General features: G+C 42.4%; 2 protein-coding genes across 8 annotated transcripts in view; one reads left to right on the top strand and one right to left on the bottom strand.

The window, feature by feature from the left end:
• INTS14 (integrator complex subunit 14) overlaps positions 1-3,374 on the top strand; it is a 30,994-nt gene extending 27,620 nt beyond the window's left edge. For 6 of the 7 annotated variants that reach the window (XM_044231701.1, XM_044231702.1, XM_044231697.1 and 3 more), the window contains 2 exons: positions 773-838; positions 2,581-3,374. In XM_044231701.1, coding sequence (XP_044087636.1) covers positions 773-838; positions 2,581-2,832 — 318 coding nt within the window. In that variant the 3' untranslated portion in view covers positions 2,833-3,374. The other variant, XM_044231700.1, reaches the window with a different exon arrangement.
• Positions 3,375-3,876: 502 nt separating this feature from the next.
• Positions 3,877-25,180, bottom strand: part of HACD3 (3-hydroxyacyl-CoA dehydratase 3) — a 40,659-nt gene continuing 19,355 nt past the window's right edge. Inside the window, exons 3-11 of the mRNA XM_044231704.1 lie at positions 24,091-24,164; positions 22,671-22,835; positions 20,979-21,030; positions 18,031-18,141; positions 13,214-13,341; positions 11,291-11,403; positions 9,342-9,448; positions 8,635-8,766; positions 3,877-5,489 (exon numbers count right to left, since the gene is read on the bottom strand). Of these exons, the coding sequence (XP_044087639.1) occupies positions 5,413-5,489; positions 8,635-8,766; positions 9,342-9,448; positions 11,291-11,403; positions 13,214-13,341; positions 18,031-18,141; positions 20,979-21,030; positions 22,671-22,835; positions 24,091-24,164 (959 nt within the window). The 3' untranslated portion in view covers positions 3,877-5,412. The remainder of the gene's footprint in view (positions 5,490-8,634; positions 8,767-9,341; positions 9,449-11,290; positions 11,404-13,213; positions 13,342-18,030; positions 18,142-20,978; positions 21,031-22,670; positions 22,836-24,090; positions 24,165-25,180) is intronic.

Genomic DNA, 25,180 nt, shown 5'->3' with positions numbered 1-25,180 from the left:
TGGATTCATCCTAGTCTAGATATTTCATATAAATAACAGCATGTAACATGTGACTTTTTGTGTTTGGCTTCCTTCACTTAGCATAATGTTTTCAGCATTTGGCCATGTTGTAACATAGATCAGTACTTCCTTCCTTTGGATTTCATTCAGTTGATGAACATTTGAATTGTTTCCACCTTTTGACTATTGTGAATAATACTGCTAAGAACATTTGTCAATTTTTTTCTTTTGTTGCTATGCTGCTGTTGTCATAATTAAGAAATCACGACCAGTCCAAGGTCATGAAGATTTATGCCCATGTTTTCTTCTAAGAGTTTTGTAGTTTTAGCTCTTGGAGTTAGATCTCTGAACCATTTTGAGTTGTTTTTTTGTTTGTTTTATATGGTGTGAAGTAAGAATCCAGTTTTGTTCTTTGCATGTGGATAGCCAGCTGTCCTGGCACCATTTGTCCAAGAGCCTGTTCCTTCCCCCATTGAATGGTCTTTGCACCCTGGCCAGAAAGCAGCTGGCCATAGATGTATAGGTTTATTGGGTTTATTTTTGTGAGACAAGTTCATTTCTGTTACTAAGGGATTTATTATCATCAAACATTTTGAAGGAGGGAGGTGCTTTACTAATGTAAACTACAGTGACATTGACTCAGAGGGATCCTCATCTTGACATTGCACCTCTGTTCCCAATTTCTTTCCTCTAAACATCTAGCACCATCCTTTTGTATTCTTTCCCCTTTTACCACAGAACCCTAATGTTGAAATCTTATTACCCTTGACAGACAGATGTACAGAAGATTTTAAGAAATGCAAGGAAACTACCTGAAAAAACACAGACATTCTATAAGGTAAGACTGTCAGAATTACAGTGGGGCAGGGGGTGGGGCTGGGATATGTCCCCAAAATAAATGGTTCACAGCAATTAGAGTATGGGGTTAAAGAGTGAACATGGACAGGCATGAGAAATGTTTGGATTGTGCCTCAGTGTTTTCATTGTAAAGTCCAAAGAAATGATAGGTCCACTGCTGCCCTAAAAATCCAAGAATTGGAAGTGTTTAAGTGGCCTGATTCTGTGCACAAGGGCTCCTCTGTCTTGATGCTGCTCTGAATGGCTGAGGAAAGGAGTCAAAAGAATCTGTGAGTCAAAACCCTGAACTCTCCTTACCACTCTCATATGAGTATCCAGTCTAACCCTGGACAACCAGGGTGACTTCCTGGGATGATGATCTCCCAAAACATTCTTACACTACCAGAGAAGCTGCTTCCAGGAATGACTACTAAAATTGTATTTATATGAATTGCAAAAGGATGGCCCTCCAGAATCCTGCCTAGCTAAACCAGAGCTATTGGTGGAGGGAATAAATTTATAACCAGTGGGTAGAGTTGGGGGTTCATTTAAGTAAACACCTTGTTTCTTGCCTTTCCATCTGGTGTTTGCTGAAATTAAATTAAGTGGCAGTGTGAGGCACACTGTGTTGTCAGTTGTAGCCCAGCTACTAATGTTTTATGGTGCACATAGCCTACCCAAGGCTAGCATCTCTTCCGGAGAACAGACGGGGCTACTTTGTCTGGGTGTTATCTCATTACCTTTATGTCACTGTTGTCTTCAAACCTAATTATGTGGCAAGCTGGTGAACTCAAGCAAGAGCAACCTTAATCAGAGTTCAGAGAGCTGCTCAGCCAGCCATGTCCTCCCTCCCCTTGAAGCCCATATAGTTCACACAGGCCCTTAATGACCCCCCCCTTGGCTATAGTCCCTTTATCCCCTACAGTCGTCAGCTGTCTAGTCAAGAAGGCACACTTGTACTTTGGCCCTCTTCTGAACTTTCCCCCTTGTTAACATATGATAGTAGAGAGATGGTCAGAAAGCCCACTTCTCTTTTCTGGCTTTACAGAGTCCCACATATCAGATGTGGAAGGGCTTCTGCCGGGCAACTGCGTGAGCCCCCACAGCGGGCATGGAAGAGGTCCTCCTTCTCACTCTACAGATGAGAACACTGAGCCTCAGAGAGGCTACACAAGTGGCCTAGTTGCACTGCTAAGTGGTTGATGGGGCTCTTTGTAGTTCTCTGCTTCCATCCACTACCCAACCCTTCTTTTGGTGGCAGTCTTTCAGGTCAGACTTCTTGAATCCTCCAGAGCCTCCTCCAAACATGTTCACTGTTGTTCAGTCTGAGGCCCAGCCAGAGAAGAGGCAGCAGAGGGCTCAGAGTCCTCTGAGGCTTGGGGCTAGCCTCTGCCATGCCTGAGTAACGGGAAAAGTCATCCTCCTGACAGGAGTGAATGAAATGATGTGTGGGAAGTGTCTCACCATGTTTGGTGTAAGCGCTCACCCACTGTGGTGATGGACGCCTGTTTCAGTCAGCCAGTCTGATCACCAAGAGGAATCCTCTTGGCATGTCCTCATAGTCTCTTGTTACTGGCATCTCTGCACAAGCATTTGTTCTCCTGTAAAAATGCTCACAAGTTCAGGGATCAAGAAAAATGTATTCTAAGTTGAGCACTTAGAAAGTATGTGACAAGAAAAGTACATTTCAAGGAACACTGGTGGGGTTGTTTGTTTGTTTGTTTGTTTTTTATCTTGTTTCAGGAGCTAAACCGTTTACGAAAGGCTGCCCTGGCATTTGGTTTCCTGGACCTGCTCAAAGGGGTGGCTGACATGCTGGAAAGGGAGTGCACGCTGCTGCCCGACACAGCGCACCCGGACGCCGCCTTCCAGCTGACCCACGCTGCCCAGCAGCTCAAGCTAGCCAGCACGGGCACGTCTGAGTATGCCGGCTACGAGCACAACATCACGCCTTTGCATACAGACTTCTCCGGGAGCAGCACTGAAAGAATGTGAAACTGACTTTGGGAGCCTTCCTGCTTTCTTTTGTGACAGGTGAAAAGGATTTAGGGTAAAAACTCCAGTTTGTTCACCTCTGCAAGAGCTCCCCTTCCCCCCAACACTTCCCTGAGGTTGCATTGGAAGCACCACTTGCTGGGCTGTGCTGCTTGGGCTTTGACCTTGGTTTTCTGGAGCGGAGTCTGTAAGCCCCAAAAAAACCACTGTTGCTTCCACAATGGGCACACCTCCTGAGTAACTTAAAGGACTGATAAATACAGAGCTCTCCCCACTTCCTCCTAATCAGCGGGGGTTCTCGGGCTAGCTAAAGGTACCTCTTCTCCTCTCCAACCCTAAGGACGTTTTCCAGCTTCTGTCCTTGGAATGAGCAGCCCAGCCCAGACTGTCTGGGACTTGCTAAATGGGAGTCCAACATCATTAAGTTTCAGAACTGTCCTTAGAACTTGGGCAAAAACTTGATGGTAACCCTCTGGTGTAGTATGTCTTGAGATATAGACTTAAACCGCAGCTATAAATGTATAAAATGATTCCTACTTCAAGTTTTGGTTTGGTTTTGTTTTTTAATGAAAATAAAATACTTGATTTTCTAGAAAATGGATTCATTGGGAAACTAATGGGTCTTTGTCTTTTGGTCTGTCCTATCACCTGGATGTAATTTTACCTTCCTAAGTGGCACAGATTTCTTAAGTCCTGAAGAGTTCTTGGGTTCCATATGGACTTATTTCTGACACTGGTTAGGTCTCTGCCTCAGCCAGGTTCCACCCCGGTGGATCTGACTGTTCTCTCATCAGTGTGGTATCAGTTCATTCACTAGCTTCAGGACCTTAGGCTAGTCAGGTAACTCCTCCAAGCTTTCTGTCATCAGTGCTTTGTGGACTCCAGAGGTTAACCCTTCTGCAGGCTTCACCCCAAGCAACCATTTTCATACACTGAATTTAACATTTCACCATGCAGTGCAGTATAATATTTTGTCTGAACAAATGACTTTATCATTAGCAACCTGAAAACCCAACAGACTAAATGATCTTTAAGCACAAGTTGTTAGGATTTTGACTGTAAATGTTTAATAGAAATACACAATGTTTTGCTTTCTCAGATAGCAATAAAGGAGTTTATAACAATCACTAAGAATACAGGCTTCTGCCACAAAGATGCAGCATATACTGCAAAGCTGATCTGTCCAAATAAAGTCAGGTGAAAGAACAGAAGTTAACACAAACAAGTGTTGACAGAAGTTACAAACATGCAAAATATCCTTCAGTGCAATGAACTTATTAAAAAAAAAAATCAGCCAGCCTATGCTAATCTGATGTCTTTAGTAGGTCAAACCAAGTTTCCATATCCGGCTCAGAGAAACAGTGTAACTTATCGAGTCCCCTCTCACTGAAGAACAACAGAAATGGCAGAACAGAAAGAGCTACCATGTTCTTAAATTCTTTTATACAAGCATTACTTCTAACACATATTTTACTTGGTGAACCTGGAATGTTTTAGAGGAAACCATGATATTTTTGACAATGGCCAAACTTTACAATGTCTCTACTTTCCTCGGTCCTCTATGGGTAGGTTTCCAGCCAGGAAGCTTTTTCAAGATTCTCTAGCCAAAATTCCCACTGTTTTCCCTCTCCAAGAGCTGACCAGTGAAACAACAAGAGAACAAAGGCATTTCTGAGGTCAGTTCCACCAGCCATTCTGACAGGTTTACAAGGAAATGGACTTAGCCAGCACATAAGAAGGAAGAGAGCCATTTTATGTACATGCACAGGCTAGGACTGGTCTGCCTAGCATTTCTTCTGCTTCCTGTTTGCCACAGGCTACCCTTCCGGCAGCTGTCTCACTAACGGTTTGACCCTTCTGACACCTGTAGCCATTTGGGTGTGGAACGCTTATAATCTCACCGTTTTCTAAACTAACATTTCATCTTTCTCTAGTGTTGAAGATCATTCTGATTTAGCTAGGATTGAAATAAGTGATCATGGTGTTCCAAGGTTCTGCCTCGTTTCTCCCAGATCATTCTGTGCCTCCTCGGTGTGCACACAGGTAAACACGGTCATGACAGGTGGTGGTAGAAGCCAAAAGATGCTCAGAAGTAATGTGTTCTCTAGCCCCAATCAGACTCAAATATTTTATCAGTGCCACCCCTCAGGGACAGAATGTATAAGGTCCTGCCTGAACAGTGCCTTTTTTTTTCTTTTTTTTACCCTCCAAGCAACAGCTGAAATGAACAAAGGCCAGCTGTAAGAATGGCCAGTATCTGGCAGGGTTAGGGCACTGAAGTAGGACCTCTGGCCCATGTGAAAGCGACTGGACAAGGAGTGCTTGGGGGTAGGGCTGTCTCTTGCTGTCATTAATGGAATATACAAGAACAAACCTGTCCTCAGATATCGGGAATCCATGTCATGCAAGTACTACACTAAGATAATACGGTAAATTCAGGAATGTTATGGGGGGAAGGAAATAAGCCTCACTGAGAATTTAATCATTTAACTTTAAAAAAACTTTTACATCAGTACAAGAAGGTAAAACTGTAAGAATTATAGATTAGGCTCAAACTGGCAAGAAGTCTTCAAGATCTTTTTAGTGGACCTTTTTCTTTTTTTGTCCGTAACGCCGCCTGCGCTGTTTATAAAGGTGACGGAAATTTATGTACAACCCTGAAAAAGAACAAAGCCAATGAGAAAATGGAATCTGTCTCTTTATAACCAGAAGCTCTTGGGACAGGGACAATTTCTAGATGGCTGCTTGTCCTGTCCCATGGCACAGTGCTTAATGCAGGGTGCTCGGGAATTACAAGTCTGGCCAAGTTCTCAACAGTGCATTAGAGACCACTCTTTTTTCCCAGTGGGTTTACTGTTTTATTTTCTCCCATATTCTAATATGAAAATTTTCAAACATATAAAAAGTAAAATATTGTTCAGTGAACCAACACTTAGATCTAAACTTTAACTTTTTGTTATATTCACTTTGTCACCTGCTCATTCCTATCTGATTTTTGATGTATTTCACTAAGTTGCAGGAATCCATACTCTTCACCCCTAAACATTTCATTAATTAGAGTTCAGTTTTCCTTCATTCTTTCAAGGTAAGATTTACATAAAATGAAATCCATAAATCTGAAGTATAAAAACAACCCACAATTTTTAATTCAAGGCAACACAATAACATGCATTAAGCAATAGTCTAAAAGTTATGAAACACTTTTCTGGGAAGTAAATTAGAAAATGCAGGATTTCAGTGTCAGAAAAATCTTCCAATCCTGCTTGACCACTAACTAGTTCTGTGGCTTATCCTCATTCAGTTTCCTCATTGTACAAGAAGGTTAAAAACACCAATTTTACAGACTTAATATGGGAGAATGTATGTTTACAAAAACACTCTGATCTATATGCAAACATAACTGGGTGTAGTACTGCTTCTAAATTACATAAATTTAAGATCTATTTCTAAAGAATAAGAACAACTACATTGTGGGCAAACTAGACAGGAATGCAAAACCTTGTAAATTAGAGTGTACGACAACATAAAGCAAAGCTGGTAGGGTTAATGCACATTAAAATGCTTCTACCCTTCTAGCTTTTCGGGTAAGATATTTTAAGTGTCTTTCCAATACTTAGTCCTCTCTTAACATATTCAGTATGCACACCTCATGGAGCCTGGCTACAGTAACACTAGATTTATCCAGTAATAGAAGTAAAGAACTCTCATAATGAGTCCATTTTCAGTTCAGTACTCCCTTCAAGGGCCAAACATTTTCACATATTTTGGTTAGAAATCTTTCTGAAATAGAGAAGGAGAAACTGAATAAAATTTAACCTTTGACCAAAAAGTAACTTTGGGCAAATCATCTATACCCATAATGTATAATATTTAATTGTGTTTCTGCCATGTGCTGGTTTCCTGAGGGGCTCCTAAGGGTGCAGGGCTCTTGTCCCCCCATGCTAAATGAACGGAGCTTTCTAGCTTCTTGGATTTACTTTTTGTGGTCTTCCTCTCACTGGGGCAGCTAGCCTCCCAGATGGTCCCCAGTGATCCTACCTCTTGCATATCTCGTGCCCTTTTGTATTCCCTCCCATACTAGAACAGGTTGGTCTGTATAACCAACAGAATACAGCAAAGTGGTGGTATGTCACCTCTGAGATTACAGGTGACAGAAAGCAGTACAGACGTGATACAGGTACGAGTCCTGTCTACTAGCGGTAATCATACACAGTACATAAGTGACTCAAAAAACATGGTGTACACCTTAAATTTATACAATGTTGTATGTCACATTTCTTTAAAAAAATAGATGCTTTTTTCAAAGAGAGAGAGAAAGAGCACAAGTAGGGGGAGCGTCAGGCAAGTGAGAAGCAGGCTTTCCACTGAGCAAGAAGCCTGATGTGGGACTTGATTCCAGGATCCCTGGGCCTATGACCTGAGCTGAAGATAGACACTGAACTAACTGAGCCACCCAGGCACCCCTGTAGATCCTTTTTTTTTTTTTTTTTTTTTTTAAAGGCAAAAAAAAGTGTGGCTTCTGGCTCTCAAACCACTTATCTTGGGGGAAGCTGTGTTCCTGAGCAGCCACATGGAGAAATACTGTGGCAAGAAACTGAAGCTTCCTATTCACAGTTACATGAGTGAGCTTGGAGCAGATAGATCCTCTAGCCCTCGTCAAGTGCAGAAATGGCACCCCCCGCCAGACTGACAGCAGGACTGAAACCTCAGGAGGGACTCAGAGCCACCCAGTTAGGCTGCCTGACCCTCAGAAGCTACTTGAGATAATAAACATTTGTTGTCTTAAGCTACTAAGTTTTGAGGTAATTGGTTACACAGCAATAGATAATTAATAGACTATCTTGACGCTAGAAGACCACACAGCCATATTTAGGGCCACCTTAAGATTTTTGTAAACTAAAACAAGAGAATATGTAAATTATATTAAAATGCATTAGAACTGGGGCACCTGGGTGGCTCACTTGGTTAAGCATCTGCCTTCAGCTCAGGTCATGATCTCAGGGTCCTGGAATGGAGCCTCACATCGGGCTCTCTGCTCAGTGGGGAGCCTGAGTCTCCCTCTGCCTGACACTCCCCCTGCTTGTGCTCCCTCTCTCCCTGACAAAATCTTTAAAAAAAAAAAAAATACATTGGAACTTTATCTAAAGTAAACAGTCTTTATGCTTAGGAAGCTTTTAAATCTCTCATACTTGGAATAATTAGGTTTACTTCTTTTAGTTCTTAGTTTTTATGAATTAAGGCAACTGATTTTATATAAAGGTAAATATATAAGCTGTTTTTACATGAGGAGTGGGGCTGGAGCAGGGGGTGCTTTCCTATTGTTTGAAGCTTTATGACCTTTTCTTGGCTGCTCAGAGACCTTGACTGCCTTCTTCCTTCCTTGCTGTCAGTGGTATTATCACCTCTGTAAACTTTGGATAAGGAATATGTCACTGAAACTAGTAAAATTAAAATGTACTTATTCTACCTTTCTTTTTTCGTATTCTACTTTAAAAGAGCTTCTTCTAAAAAAGAAAGAAAGAAAAAAGAAAAGCTTCTTACATTGTTTTAAACATGAAATATGGTGAATTCCCAGTGACCAAGAGCATAACCAAGATCCCTCAGTCGCTGGCGATATAGAAGAAATACATATAGCATTTGTATATATGTCCTCGGGAGGTCTGTTGTAAAAAATTATGTTTCTCTAACTCTATGTTCCTCTTCTGGAAATAAAAATCCTAACAAAGGCTTCGAAAACTTTGTATCATTTAACTTTGCCCTCTAAGAAGTGACTGGAAAAAGTCTTACAGAGCCAGTACTTACCTAAAAATAATAAGATAAGATAAATCTGAAGAAAAAAGGAAAATCTAACTTTGATTTTCAGTGGATATGGCAATGTGAAACTGAATCTTCCTGTTTCGTTGAATACTGGAATGGACTGGATCACTGAGACAGCTGAAAGGAGAAACACGAACCTGTCAGAAGCAAATGAAATACAGTGCCCTCTAGTGAGAGAAGCTTCTACCCTCCACAGTGTCAGTTCTGGGTGTGCCGAAAATGCTTCCCTCCCAATAGTACAGAGGGGCTGGCACATGTCTATTCCATTTCTCCCCCTAGTTTCCATAAACGATGAGCCTCTAAGCTGACAACGAGATGAATAAGAAACACTACTTTTGACAGCACTGAGCTTTAGTTTTCTATTCTATAAAGTGGAGAGAAAAACCCTACCTGACTCACTCACTAGGTTTCTGTACGAATAAAATTAAATCACTGATAGGAACCTGCTTTGGAAAATTCTAAATATAAATAGGAAGCATGCGATACATGAATGCCCAGCTTCCAAACCTTATAAAAACAAGCTACTTCCCTGGAATAGTCTGGGTACCAGGAGTATCATGGAAGGAAGCCACTAGAAAGAAATTCTTAAAAAGTCTAACACCTGTATGTCAGAGGAAGGAAGAAAGCTCTGTCCTATCAGCTTAGCTATCCTTTGGAATTAAGCTTATAAAACCTAGGGTTCTTGAAAGTACCTTCTGCCAAACATCCCAGAGGATACAAGGGAATCCACACAGTGTAACGAAGCCACGTGAGCACCTTCCAATCCATGTCAATGCAGGAAAGCATGTAGAAGGGGTACCTATTGAAAATAAGAAATTCGGATGTGAAAAGCACTTCAGGTCCTGAGTGCAACCCTAGAACGTCATTGAAGAAGAATAATTTCACACTTAGCCACACATGGCTTCTTCAGAACAGAATTCTAATCCTAGGCTATCTACCCACAAACTCCCATCACACTCTTACCCCAATTTTCAATGGATGTGAACTCTCTGACAGTAGACTAAGTTTAGGTCCTATAAGACCCCTCTGTGGAATAGTTCAGCATGTGGAATGAATGCTCAAAAGCTCTCTGCCTTTATTACTAGATCTGATCTATGTTCTAAGTAGGTGAGGATGACAGACACCTTGGCAATTTATCTCTGGATAAATGATTGTTACCAAAGTAAACAGGGGCCTACGTGACTCGGTTAAGTGTCTGACTCTTGATTTCAGCTCAAGTCCTGATCTCAGGGTCATGGGATCAAGCCCCACATTGGGCTCCATGCTGGGCATGAAGCCTGCTTAAGATTCTCTCTCCCTCTCCTCCCGCCCTTCCCCTGCTCTCTCTCTCTCTCTCTCACTCACTCACTCAAAGAAAGCAATTTCAAAATTATACAAAAGACCCCTCATCTAGAATCGGACACACTCTTTAAAAAGTGGTAACAAAAAAAAAAGAAATTTTTCTTCCCAGAATTAATATTAAGTACTTAAAATCTCTTTCACCTTTGTATTAGTAGATTAGAGGGTATAAGGGATACTACGGAATTCAGACCACAGTTAAGACACAATCTAGGAACAAGACAAAATCAGAGAGGGAGACAAACCATAAGAGACTCTTAATCTCAGGAAACAAACTGAGGGTTGCTGGAGGGTTGCGGGGGGAGGGAATGGGGTGGCTGTGTGATGGGACAGTGGAGAGGGTATGTGCTATGATGACTGCTATGAATTGTGTAAGACTGATGAACCACAGACCTGTACCCCTGAAGGAAATAATATATTATGTGTTAATTTAAAAAATTACCTCAAGACACAGTCTAGGGCTGCTACTGTCTCTTCTCCCTTTCAACTTAACTTTGCCAAAATATCCCCAAACCTAGAGCTGAGGAGTCATTTTGCAAAACCCCTGCTCCACCTGACCAAAAAAGAAATGGAATATGTATGGTCTTCAGGCGAAAAGTACCTCTACTTTAATTGGATCCTTTTTTAATATTTCTTCTATTGACAACTGAGAATAGCAGAATCAGATAAGAGGTTGACTCAAACTTCAGTAATCCTGTAGTCAAGATTTATTTCTATTGGGGCGCCTGGGTGGCTCAGTGGGTTAAAGCCGCTGCCTTCAGCTCAGGTCATGATCTCAGGGTCCTAGGATCGAGCCCCGCATCGGGTTCTCTGCTCAGCGGGGAGCCTGCTTCCTCTTCTCTCTGACTGCCTTTCTGCCTACTTGTGATCTCTGTCGAATAAATACATAAAATCTTAAAAAAAAAAAGATTTATTTCTATCTTTCCTTCTAGAAGGTTGGTATTCACTAGTTCCAGCCTGATTACCCCTTCAATCCCATGTTTCTTCCTCTTTCAAAATTCTTCCATGTGGATGAGTCCTCTTTCCAGCAAGACAGCAGGATTCTGAAGGGTACGCTGGGTCTTCTACCTCTCTGCACCTCTCGACTCCCTCTGCTCTCCAGTACCCAGGCTGGTACTATGATCCAAGGATTGCTTTAAACAAACGTGCCTCACCTTTTCAGAGCACAAAGATGCAGCTAGAGCTCCCTACACACGGAACCCTAACTTCAAACCAAATGAGACTGGAAAAAACTCCCTCCAGAAGAGAGCAGCCCCAGAGAAAGGAGAAGCATTCAATCCACTATGCTGGCATTTCTACCCACCTGAAAATTTCAATTGCGCTCCATGAATAAAACACAAAGAAAACCACAGCTTTGTTTTGCATTTCTTCCATGGTGCCAAAGATGATAAACAAAATGAAATTTCTTCCACATAGCTATTAAAAGAACCCAAAAGAGAGGAAAAGGTTTAAAAATATATTCCACAAAAACTATATAAATGTGTTACCTAAAACTTAGCCCCACTAAATTCAGGGTAAAGAGAAAAAGACAAGGGCACCTGGCTGGCTCAGTCAGTGGAGCATGTGACTCTTTTTTTTTTTTTTAAAGATTTTTTTTATTTATTTATTTGACACAGAGAGAGAGATCACAAGCAGGCGGAGAGTCAGGCAGAGAGAGAGAGAGAGAGAAGCAGGCTCCCGCCAAGCAAAGAGCCCGATGCGGGGCTCGATCCCAGGACACTGAGATCATGACCTGAGCCGAAGGCAGCGGCTTAATCCACTGAGCCACCCAGGCGCCCCGCATGTGACTCTTGATCTCAGGCTCATGAGTTCAAGCCCCACACCGGGGGTAGAGATTTAAAAATTTAAAAATAAAATCTTAAGGGGAAAAAAAAAAAAAAAAAGCCTGAGCTCAGCTAGTGAAAGCCTCTGTTCCAGTTTTGGAACAAGTTAAAGTACCCCAAGCAGTCTTTCTGAATAGACTGTGTATATGTGTGTAAATAGATCATCACGAATAGTTGATTTTCAAAAGCACTCACACACACTCAAACACAGTGTAAAGAGTACTGCCAAATGCACTTTTGTGTCTGCGTAAGCCAGGTGAAGAACGAGAACATTACCAGTATGGCAGCGCCCATAAGTAACTACCTTGGGTTAACCATTCCATTGCTTCTCTTTATAGGTTTCCTGTTTATGTACGTATTTCTAAATAGTACACTGTTTCACTTTGCCTGTTTTTAAACTTTCTGAAATACAACGTAGTAATCTGTGACTTGTTTCTACTCCGCATTCTGCTTCCGTCAGAGCGATGCTGGCACGTGCCCAACTCCCGGGGGCTGCGCTCACACTGCATTCTCCATGAACGGCCCTCCTCGGAGCGGTGCGATGGGAGGGTACTGAACGCCTCCCTTCCATCGTAACCTAGAAATTCCAGCCTCATGCTTATCTGCACTAGACCTTGACATACAAAAAGTATTATTCCACATCAGTGGGTCCCTCACTATCTTCTTATTTTATAGACTGAACAAAAGCGGCTTCTCTCCAAGAACAGAAACCCCAGGAGTAACAAGGCCATTGGATTAAAACCCTTTACCCTGCAACTGCTACTATCAGCATGCCAGGGCCGGTATACCAGGAAAAGGTAGAACTACAGAAACAGGACTCCAGAAGAGACTAACCAGAAATCACCTGTTGCCTCCAGAGCCAGCAGTGGGGGGCTGTATTTAATAGTATATGATTACACAGGAAAGAGGGCAAGGAAGTTAAGAATCCGATGCCCCATTCCTGATAGCAATCTTCCAAACATGAAGAAACAACATAGACCTATCAAGGGGAGGGGGAATCCCCACACCAGTCAAAAGAGTCCCCTTCGTATACGGAAGAAAGTCCACAGTGAAAAGAGCTCCTAGGATTGCACTGCCTTCACCTACCCAAGTTGGGAGGAAACCAAGCATATCACTACCTGAGAAGACTGTGGGTAAGTTCTTCTGCTCCTGCTTGAGAATCAAGTTTCCCTAGTTTTAAAACCTTTTATAACTTCGTGATTTCATGAAGATATTATAAAAAAAAACCAGACCTGAAATGGCAAAAGTCTACTCTGGAAAATATCCTTGGGCTTAAAAGTTTTCCTCCTCTTTCAGATAAAATAATGCTATTTCCATGCAAAGAGATTTTTACTCATTGTAACTTCTCACCGAAGTGAGGCATACCTACTAACTACTGAAATCTGATGTCAATTGTTCAGTACCTGGATAAGAGAAGGCATCACTGGTGACTTAGTGACACCAATCGCTGCATTGATCATTTCCACAGCTGACAGCATCTGGCAGAAATACATCATGTCGGCCAAAGTGTGGAATGTGTCATAGAAGGACTCTATGGGACAAATACACAATAAGGGTAAATCAGGAGGTGAATTCCAACAGGATTATGTCTCAAACTACATACCTACTTGCATGAAAGGAATTTAAGGAAAAGTATAATAAATAGCCACTCAGATTCAAATTTACTATCCAAACTAAGCTGGAGGGGAACAAACCTGTGAGGTCATGAATAGTAAACTCTACTGGTTATGTATGTCCTTCTCATTTTAAAAGGCAAGAAAAAGGGCGCCTGAGTGGCTCAATTGATTAAGTTCTGCTTTCAGCTCAGGCCATGATCTCAGGGTCCTGGGATGGAAGCGTGCACCAGGCTCCCTGCTCAGCGGAAAGCCTGCTTGTCCCTCTCCCGCTCCCCCTGCTTATGTTCTCTCTCCCTTGTTCTCTGTCAAATAGATAAAATCTTTTTAAAATACTAATACTAATAATAAAATGCAAGAAAAAAGCTATTATAAGCTGAAAAATCTATGTATCAGGCATGGTGAGAAGTCAGATCCACTATTTAATTTAAAATTAAACTACAGCACATACATTGAATGCAATCTAGCCTTTTAAAATCTCAAAATCATACAACCATAAATAAATGCAGAGGTGCAAAAGTACTGAGTAAAACAAACTTTCAAAAATCATATTGGCGTTTACATGTTTCATACTAGTAATTCTTATTCTAAGAATCTATCCTAACTAAAAAATCTAAAGCAAAAACAAAAACAAAAAAGTTTCTTAGGAACAACTTTGCTCTCTGAAACATTTTTCCTAAGTAGAAACAGTCTAAATGCCTAAGCGTATGGAAAGTTTAAATAAACTATAATAAATCCACTTCATGGACTATTATGTAGTAATTTAAAATGACAGTTATTGCTTATAGAACATCAGCGAATGCCGTATCAGTTCTGAGCAGACCATTATATAAAATCCTTTACTTTTCATACTGATCCTTACTTGACATCCTGCCTTCCTACATGCTTCTTTGCCTTGTTTCTCAACCACGGTACTACTGACAATTCTTGGGCCTACACGGCGCACTAGGTTTAGGATTCCTGAGTCCTTGCCTTTTAAACACAAGGATTGCCTCCAAGGATCTGGCACAGTTAGGCCAGTGACCACCAAAGATAGCATTTCTAGAAGGCTCAAAAGAGTACAGTTTAAACATCAGCTTAGGGGCACCTGGGTGGCTCAGTCAGTTAAGCCTCTGCCTTCGGCTCTCTGCGCTCAGTCTGCTGCTCCCTCTCCATCTGTTGCTCCCCCTACTTGTACTCTCTCTCAAATAAATAAAATATTTTTTAAAAAATTTGCCATTTACCAACACCCTTCATTCAAAAGGAGAAAACTCCAAAGGGCAAACTGGGTGCCATGCACCAGGTTCTTACCACGTCTCTGACGCCTGATAAGGGAAGAAATAAACCAGCAGCTCCATTCTAGAAGGTGGCTGGTAAAGGGCTGAGAGCCAAAATAGAAATGAGAAATCCAAGCAGCTTAAACATATGACCCAGATAACTTAGGAGCTTTTGGACTAGATCACCTAATGGCATGCAGGCTTGCACAGGAACAACAGAGAGTCAATCTAACGATGTTAAATTAGATAATTGGGTGTTTGCATGTCCCTGTTCGTTCCATGAGACTTGTGATCAATCCACAGTAAGAAAAACTGCAGGTCTGAGACTTGCCTCCTTTTTTCAAGTAACTCATCTATAGGCCTTTGGTCACATGAGACTCTAAGACAGAAGGCATTTGTGAAGTCTTCACTAGCCTGCCGCTGTGCTTTGCAGAATTCTAAGGTCTTAAGAAGGCTGGAAAGACAACATGCACTTCTTTGAAATGACTCTAGAGCTAATGACAATTCACCCACTATAAACCCCTCAGATGGGAAAATTAAGGGCTAAAAAAAAAAGACTATAGGATTTTTTCCCCTTTTTGTAAACAGAGCTTCTATTTTCCATTATGCTGATATTTTTCCTATTTCTTCTACAATATAGGGACAATTTTTTTTAAAGATTTTATTTATTTATTTGACAGAGAGAGAGAGATCACAAGTAGGCAGAGAGGCAGGCAGAGAGAGAGGGGGAAACAGGCTCCCCACTGAGCAGAGAGTCTGATGCAGAGCTCGATCCCAGGACCCTGAAATCATGACCTGAGCAGAAGGCAGAGGCTTAACCCACTGAGCCACCCAGGTGCCCCACAGGGACAAATTTTTAAACTGTCCACATCCAAACCATTTTCAGATGGTGCATTCCTTCCAATCTTTTTGCATGTATTGGTTCAGTACTTTCCCCATTTTATATAATGTGATATAACTGGAAGAACGAATTTATACTTCACTTTTGTAGCCTGTTGTATTTCTCCATATTACTATAAACTCTTTAAATATTTTCTATCTGCTTCACAACATTCCACTGAATGATTATTCTGAAGTAAATCCTCATTGATGGGCATCTAGCAGCTTTTCATTTGTCACTAATCTAAACAATGCCATAGTGTATACCTTCTGAAAAAGCTTTTTTTGTAGTTTTGGTGATTTCTTTAGAACATGCTTCCAGAAGTAAAATAACCAGCTTCAAGGATATGAACAGTCAGGTGTCTGGTGTCAGGTGTCTTGATGAGCTTTGCCAAGTGATTTAACGAAAGAGCTGTGCTCATGCCCTTTGCAGTAGCCACTGGTGTGTCTACTTGAGCATATGTCCTCTTAAATTAGTTATCTTTTTTAACTTTGCAAAACTGACAAAATCGTATTTTTATTTCCTTCGTCATTATTGAGTTAAACATCTTTTTGTATATTTAATTGGTTTTACTCCCTCTTAGGAACTACCTGCACATGACTTCCATTTATCTATTCCATGGGATCTAGATGTTTTTAGATCAATTTGTAACAAATTCTTTATATGTAATCAACCCCTGCTAGCTGTTGCAATTTTCCACAAACTCCATCTCCATGCTACTAACCTCCATATACTTTTAATCTGAGTGTTGTTTTAGTGGGGTATTTTTAGATATGCAGGAATTTACATATTTTATTGTAGTCAAATATATTGACTTTATTCTTTATGATTTCTTCTCTTTTAAGCTTAGAAAGTCCTAACTTGGGGCGCCTGAGTGGCTCAGTGGGTTAAAGCCTCTGCCTTCTGCTCAGGTAATGATCTCAAGGTCCTGGGATCAAGCACTGCATTGGGCTCTCTGCTCAGCAGGGAGCCTACTTCCTCTTCTCTCTGCCTGCTTGTGATCTCTGTCTGTCAAATAAATAAAATCTTTAAAAAAAAAAAAAAAAAGAAAGAAAGTCCTAACTTTCCAAATGAGATTTTTATAAACATTTACTTGTATCTTGTTACGTTTTAAATTTTTGATATAGGACTCTTAAATCTTTTGGGGGGAATTTATTTTTGTACACAGTGTGAGGGAAAGAGTCCAAGAGAATCCCTGCCTCCTTCATGCACCCAAACCTAACCTATTTTCCCTGGAAACATTATTAGAATTCCCATCCAATAAAAAAGTATTGGATATTTCCCTTTCCATTGACTCATGATTCCTTTAATATTGCATATATAATTGTGAGATACATATATAATGTAAAAGCTATTTCTGGACCACCTAATCTGCTCTATTGATATTCTCTTCTTATACTAATCCTGTATTATTTTAATTATCTTTCTTTCATAACAGACAAAGTGCTCCCTCATTATCCTTTCTTCCCACAAATTTTATTACCGATTTATTATTTATAATACAACTTCAAAATACTTTAGATCACATTCTCAAAATTTTTCCATTGTCATTTACTTTATGTCAAAATTCTGTTAAATATACAGTTCAAAAAACATACACACAAATTAATGTATCAAGAACGAATAGGGTGCCTGGGTGGCTCAGTGGGTTAAGCCGCTGCCTTCAGCTCAGGTCATGATCTCAGGGTTCTGGAATCGAGCCCCACATCGGGCTCTCTGCTCAGCAGGGAGCCTGCTTCCCCTCTCTCTCTCTGCCTGCCTCTCTACCTACTTGTGATCTCTGTCAAATAAATAAAATCTTTAAAAGAAAAAAAAAAAGAACAATTATCTTTATGATAGTCTTTTCATTCAGTTTTAGATTAGGCCATTTGAGAATCTACTTGGGCTTCCAAAGGGCAAGACCCCTTTTGGACTTGCATTAACTCTGGCACTGGAAATACCACGTAAGTTTATTTGGTTACGAATGAGCTACCATGTAGTGAGCAGAGAAAGGAACACTAGCCCAAAATGTGCCTCTGGCCAGCTGTGTGAATCTGGAGCATTTCTAAGCCTGTTTCCTCCCCTGTTAAATGGACACAATCTCCAGCCTGCTTGTTTCACAAGGCCAAGGGAACTCAGAGACACGGAAGTACAATGAAAGGCCTGAGTGCTACACAAAGGTAGGGGGTTATTATTAATACCAAAGGCAGGATACTGCTGACACCTTTAGTGGATAATAGGCTAAACTACTGACAAAAGAAAATCAGTGCTGGGGCGCCTGGGTAGCTCAGTCGGTTAAGTGTCTGCTTTTGGCTCAGGTCATGACCCCAGGGTCCGGGATGGAGCCCTAAATCCGGCTCCCTGCTCAGTGGGGCGTCTGTTTCTCCCTCTCCCTCTGCCTGTCACTTCCCATGCTCGTGCTCTCTCCGTGTGTCAAATAAATAAATAAATAATCGAAAGCAAGAAAACTAGTGTTGAAATTTTGTGCTTGCCTTTTCCCAAAATAAAGAAGCGCACGGTCATGTTGACAAAGATCCAGGAGAATCCCAAGAACTGCACGAGATTGTACATGAACAGGTATCCTTTCTTCAAGCTTGTAAGAGCTGAAAAGCAAAGCAAGACAGGAAACTATCACAAGCTGAGCTGCAACAGACAGGTGTGGGGACAGACCTGGTGACTCCACCCCTCTCTCCCACTGGGTGCCCTGAGCTCCCAGACCTCTGGCCAGAGATGTGCACCAGCCTGGGCTCCTAGGCCCAAAGAGAAAAGGGTAAGGTAAAGTTATGGACACTGCAGTCTGAGGTATGTCTTTAGCAGTCTTTCCCCTCATGACCTTGAAGTGCTAAGTGTACAGATATTATAAATCCAAGGAGAAAAATTACTTCTGCCAGGGAGTGACTGATCATTGTACAAGGCATTAAAGAAGGGAGATAAAGCTACACCCTGCTCCTGCTCTTGTCATTTTCATATAATCTACAGTTCCTCCATTCCCACAATTTTTTAACGTCATGTAGGTCAAACTAGCTCAAAGAAATAAAAATGTAACAAAAAAAGAATTTTGATAGTCGTTCATATATGCATCCAACCAAGGATCCACTGAACACCCAGAAGCTGTGAGGTCCTGAGGGGCTCTCGTGGAATTCAAAGATGTTGAGAATTGATGTCACCCTCAATCTGAAAGCCATAACACAAGGGAGAGAGTAACAGGTGGTGTCTTGTTAAACCCTCAAGGTGAGAAAATCAGATTTGGCTGGGGAAGTGGGAAGCAGGCAAGCCTGCAGGGATGACACAGCACCTGCCCTGGGCTTTGGAAGATGGGTAGAATGAGGACATAAGCAAAGAAGAAAAAGTATAGCCTGAGAAGCAGGAGGATAAGGAATGTTAATTTTGTCTGTAGCCTAAGGCTCGGGAAGACACAGCCAATTACAGAGTTAAAGAAGGAGTAAGGAGCTCAGAGTCATGACTGAATCAAATGAGTGGGGCAAAGGAAAGGATAATTCTCAAGAGAAGAGCTATGGAGCTCTTGCTGCTCCATATTTACTCCTAGGCAACAGACATTCTGCATGTAAGCCTTGGCAGATGCTCAAATAATCACGCTGAATAGGGTGGTCAGGGGCACCTGGGTGGCTCAGTGGATTAAACCTCTGCCTTCAGCTCAAGTCATAATCCAGGGGTCCTGGGATCAAGCCCCACATTGTGCTCCCTGCTCAGCGGGAAGTCTGCTTCCCCCTCTCTCTGCCTGCCTCTCTGCCTACTTGTAACCTCTGTCTGCCAAATAAATAAAATCTTAAAAAAAAAAAAATAGGGTGGTCAATCAAAAGCAACCTAGTTCTAAGGTAAAAGAGTCAGCCTTTTTGCAACATTTAACTAAAACGCTTTCTTCAAAACTACAAAAATGTACGGACACCTGGGTGGTTAAGCCTCTGCATTCGGCTCAGGTCATGATCCCAGGATCCTCGGATCAAGCCCCACATCAGGCTCCCTGCTTGGCAGGAGCCTATTTCTCCCTCTGCCCCTCCTCCTGCTCACACTCTATCAAATAAATAAGCAAATAATTTTTAAAAAACCTACAAAAATGTATTAGACTTTGCCATCCTCAAGAGCTCATTTCATCAGGAAACTTCATGAATTGAGATAAAACAGTAAAAGCCTTAGATCTAACATCCTAAAAATCCATACATAAGAATTTTTACATTTGAAGTTTATCCCTTTAAACCCCCCTCCAAAATTAACTTAAATTTCAAATAATTTTCAAGCTCAAAATTGATTTTATTTTATTTTTTAAAGAATTTATTCATTTGACAGAGAAAGATCACAAGTAGGCAGAGAGGCAGGCAGAGAGAGAGAGGAGGAAGCAGGCTCTCTGCCAAGCAGAGAGCCCGATGTGGGACATGATCCCAGGACCCTGAGATCATGACCTGAGCTGAAGGCAGTGGCTTAACCCACTGAGCCACCCAGGCGCCCTCAAAATTGATTTTAATCTCAAATCTTAATTCTTTGCCTCCACCTAACTTCACCCCTTCTTTGTTCTTCTAAAGGAATATTCCTCTCCATTAGTGGTTAGTCAATCTTTTTCTAAAGCAATGAAACCTCCTTTTCAAAACAAACTTTATTCAGAACCTGACATATAAAACACAGAAGCAGAACTTCTCTGGGTTGAAGTGGACGCGCTTGCTTGGCCTGTCCCTCCAAAGCATCCCTGGGAGCCATGGGACATAGTTCGACAACAGCCACTCTAAAACTTTCCCCTTCCTTCCTTCCGGTACGCCACACAAGGTCCCCTAAAACTTGCAAATATATGGACTCATGAGAAACCTTGGTTTTATTTTGCTTTTCTGCAGGCATTTTGTATAGTCTTTCACAGTCCTCACCCCAGAACGGATACTCTTAGAGAGCCTGTGCCCTGCCAAGTTCATTGGCTCACCCCTCAAGGGCCTGCTACAGAGCTTCCACCCAGCAGTAAAGGAGCAAAGAGCTGCCGCATCTCATCGCTATCGCCCAGAAGACAAGACACTTACAGAGCTTCTCGCTTCTCAGCGGTGGGACGGAGAGAAACAGAAACAGAGTTTCTGAGGTTGAGAACCACACTCATCTGGGAGAAAAAGACCAAGCCAGAGAAAATGTAGCCTTGGGCCTACGTGGTGTTTCCATGTGTCTAGGCAGGGTCTGCTACCACTGACACTGGGCCAGTCTAGGGGACTAAGGCTCTTCCCCTTCTCCTAGACCAGCTTTGGTGCCCTCAGATGATGTCAGGCTCCAAAGAGAAGGGAAACACTAGAAAAAATGAAGGCTTCTGATGTGGGTGTGCAGAGTAAGCCCTGGCCATTAAGGAGTCCTCAGCACCTCATCATTTTTAGCTCTCCTGCCGCACCGCACCCCTCCACACCCCCATCTCTGTTGCTGGCTAACTGTAACTACCACAGCAGCAGAGGCAACTTACTTTCAGGAGAGCCTTGGCTTTCAATCCTTAGTTTATTTAGGCGTTCTTCTTCCTAGAATTTGGACAGAAGTTTTCCAAGAACACAGGTTAGAATTCCCAGATGCTTGCAAAAGTCCATGTGCTGGGTAAGTGACCCGACTTCCCCAAAGCCACCACCACCAATTGTGTTCATGTGTCACTGGGGCAAATGTCCTAGCTCATGGTGCCCACAGGCCTGACCCCTCCTTGACTAGGGAGCCCCAGCACCATAGAATGCCCATCCAGTGCTCAGGAGAATTCAACCAATCAGCTGGCTTCCAAACTACAACATGGAGAGTCTCAGAGTGTTGGAGCTGGAAAAGACCTCCAGATGTGTCATGGTTGTAGAAACAAAATAGAAGTTTAGGGAAGGAAACAGATTGCTCTTTTTTGTTTGTTTGTTTTTTAAGACTTCTAGATTTTTAGCATAGTTTTTCCAGAAGCTAAAATCATGTCTCCAACATCAGTTAAGAACTAGCATTAGGTCAATAGAGATACAAATGCATACATACAGAAATATTTATAGGTAGGGGCAGGGTATGAATGGGCTAGTCTGCACACATACAGTTCTTCACTTTGTCACCTGGGAGAATCTAGAAACAATATCTAGAGCTCAGATCTTAGTTTCCACTATGACTCTCCAATAAAAAGAACAGAACTCCTTGAAGAATGGCTGACTCTAGGGCTGGAGCAGGGAATCCACAAGGTAAGCCTGCAGTAGCTTATAGTGGCAGAAATTAAGGATATTAAAAAAAAAAGCCCCACAATGACGGAGCTTTGTCAAAAAGACAGAAGAGCCAACTGAAAGAGCTTCCAATGTCCAAAGCTAGAACAACATGAACAACAAAATAAATATGAATAATAGAGTACTGGATTATAAACCAAACTATAAAACAAATATTCATCAGTCCATGTGGATATAAATAAATGACTGAATAAATAAATGGAAGAGAACAGACAAATCTCCCATACAGAAGAATTCCAAATAAAGTATTTGGATGTTCCGCAGTAAGGATGGGAAGCATAACTCCTCACTCCTTAAGCATGGGCTGGACATAGTGAGTCACAGTGAAGAAAGGCAGGGGAGTTACTCTGCAACAGAGAAACTGGACAAACATTCCCTCAGCCAGATTATCAAGATAAGCACCAACAGTGCTAAGTCGTCCTGACAGTGTATAACCGTGATGTGACACAGTAAGAATGAAACCTCTGTGGTTGTCCTCCCCGAAATCCCATCATCCTCTCTAAATTGTAAGAAAAACATTCAACAAATCCCAGTTGAGGGACAGTCTACAAAACATATGACCAGTACTTCTATAAAACCATGTTTCCAGGGCGGCTGGGTGGCTGAGTCGGTTAAGCATCTGCCTTCTGCTTGGGTCATGATCCCAGGGTCCCCACATCAAGCTCCTTGCTCAGAGGAGAGTCCACTTCTCCCACTCTTTCTCCCTCTGCCCCTGCCCCTACACATGCCCTCTCACACGTGCATGTGCATTCTCTGTCAAATAAATAAAATCTTAAAAACAAACAAAAAAATTGTTTCCAGGTCTTTAACTGAATTTGCAATGTTGTCTTTATTCTATCAGACCCAGATAGGTATCTGAGGTAGCCCAAAGAACTTCCAAATAAGTTGTGCTCCTTATGATTTGTCTAGACGGGGCGTTTCTTACTGACCTTGGCTCTGAGCTCCATTTCTGCATCAGACTCGTCCAGCCAGCGATCGAAGTCAGGAGCCAAAAACAGTGGGCGTTTCTCCTGCTTAGTGAGTCTCTCCCACCACTGACTCACCTTCTTCTGTACTGTAATGTTTACCTGCCTCTGGGTCAGTTTGTAAACCGGCTAGAAAAAAAAGTGAGAATGTGAGAATGCCCTCTCCTTCCTGTCCCCCGACTCCTTCCACTGCACCAAGCCGGGATGGCTACACAGAGGCGCTGCAGGGCGTGCTCGTTCCCCTTTCTTCTCTGCTCCTACAAGGAGTGATGCAAAGAGAACCTCCAGACCAAGGGCTGGCACAGCAAAGTACTGGTACGAACGGCACAGTCTTTCTCTGAGCCTCCACTGAAGGACACAGGAAGAAATCAGGGTAAGATAGTTCTGGTTCCAGGTGAACCTCCTGCCAGATCTCTACCATGCCTGGCACAGCATCCAATCATTCTCAGTACATCCTCACCTTCCAAATCTCCTTCCCATGAAGACGACTGAATTTGAGCAGTCAGTAGGCCCCCGCATAGCGAGCCCTTGTTTTGGAAAGGTCTCTCCAAGGCTGGAATTTACTGGATCGGTTACAGCTCTATCACAAGGGATAGCCTAGAACAACCTTCCAGCTATACTCAAATTCTCAGAGGCTGTTCCAGTTCATTATTCTTCTACATGGCCTCTTCCTTTGCCTCTAAAGCAAGCCCCGTGACAGGTTCTCTACCCCTTAAACCACTGCTGACTATTAAACCAACCGAAACAACTGAGCCCTCCTGCACAGAGAGATCAGTATGCTCAAGCCCCGAGAGAGAAGAATGTAATTCCAGAACCCGAAACACACCTCCTAATAGATTCTCTATCTTCCTGCCATAAAAGTTTCCCTTGAGCTCTGAGAGAAAGGAAACTTCAACAATATTTCCCGCATTCTTTCTAAAGGTCGGCTGCCTCCACCTTTTCTGATTTCCACTGCCCCTGAAGCAAAGTCACATGAAAGCAAGCCCCTGGCATGGGCCTCACCTGCCTTATGTAACTCTGCTCCCTGCCACAGACATACTCCTCTGTCTTCACTAACACCAGAGATTATCGGGGCTGGAAAGGCCCCTGAGGATTTCTTAGTCCAACCCTTCATTTCACAAGGAACACAAGGAAACTCACTCACAGAAGTGAAGAGAATTGTTCACAGTGCTAGCAAATGGGAGGCAGAGGCCAGGTTCTCCTGGGGCCCTCTGACTTTCCCACTCCTCTGCAGCTAAAATCAGGACTCAGTTCCCAACAAAAAGAATTATATTCTCCTTTGGTTTTCATCTCCACCCCCCACAACCTCTATCCTCCTATTTCACTAAACCACTCATATTTATTTCCTAAAATGTAAAGGGAAGTAAGAAAAGAAAGGACATACCTCTGGTTTCACAAGGTCTAAGAACTCCAAGTGGAATTCATAAACGTTGTCTCCTTTGGCGCCGTGTCCCTGAGCTACAAAGAAAGAAATGTGAGTTGAAGTGAGCTGGAGGGCAAGGCCATCGAAGAGCTTGGTGCAGTTTGTTCAGAGGCATATGAACAGTAATGGGCCCTGCCCAAACCAGCGGGGGCCCATGAGCAGAGCTACTCAGACAACTGGATAAGCTGAATCCCAGACAAAAGTTTATCTCTGTATGTCCTTCTGACGATCAGTTCCAGAATAATTTACTTCATCTCCCAATGTGGCCTTGATAACAACCAAGTTCAAATAATAGGCAGGAAAAAGAATACTGAAAGCAAAGCCAACGGTATCACAGAGCTATAAATTTAACTTTTGCGTTTACTTTGGCACTGAATCCAGGGCAGAGACATACCAGGTAGGTATGTTAGCTTGACTGCAGCTAAGGAAAGTTGCAGGGTGTATGGAAACGCTGAACTACCTCAAAGAAAGCTATGAATCTAACACCTCCCAACCAGGGACAGAAAATGAAGAAGCTGACTTCTCCTTTAATATATCCTGAATGGAGCGAAAAAGAGAAATATATCTAATTTCCTCAGCTCGCTCCTAAGAGAGCATAAATGGATCTGGGAGAAAAGACCCTGGGTTGACCGTTACGCCCTTCCCATGCCTTGACATGGCTCGTTTCCCCAAAACAAAAAGGTGCCATGCCTAGGTGTGAAGGACGGCTGGACATCCCTTCTCCTCTAACTCTCTGACTTGCCCATTATTTGGTTCCCTCCTGGGATTCTCCTTCCTCATCTGGCCACATATGGTATAATTTGCCTAGTATCTGCTCCGGGTGGCTATTGTTCTCTAACACCATAAATTCCTTAAGGTCGAGCAGTCAGTCCATAACCTCCGAGTGGCAAGGTACACTTCCGTCCCTTAACTGAAAAAAATCTAAGCTGCTACCACAACTGCTCTTGAAAAGCAGATACAGGGGCGCCTGGGTGGCTCAGTGGGTTAAAGCCTCTGCCTTGGGCTCAGGTCATGATCTCAGGGTCCTGGGATGGAGCCCCGCTTCAGGGCT

This window comes from Neovison vison, chromosome 13 (assembly GCF_020171115.1).
Source record: "Neovison vison isolate M4711 chromosome 13, ASM_NN_V1, whole genome shotgun sequence".
Taxonomy (NCBI): domain Eukaryota; kingdom Metazoa; phylum Chordata; class Mammalia; order Carnivora; family Mustelidae; genus Neogale; species Neogale vison.
The sequence above is the reverse complement of the archived record's forward strand: the minus strand, read 5'-3'. Positions and strand labels throughout refer to the sequence as shown.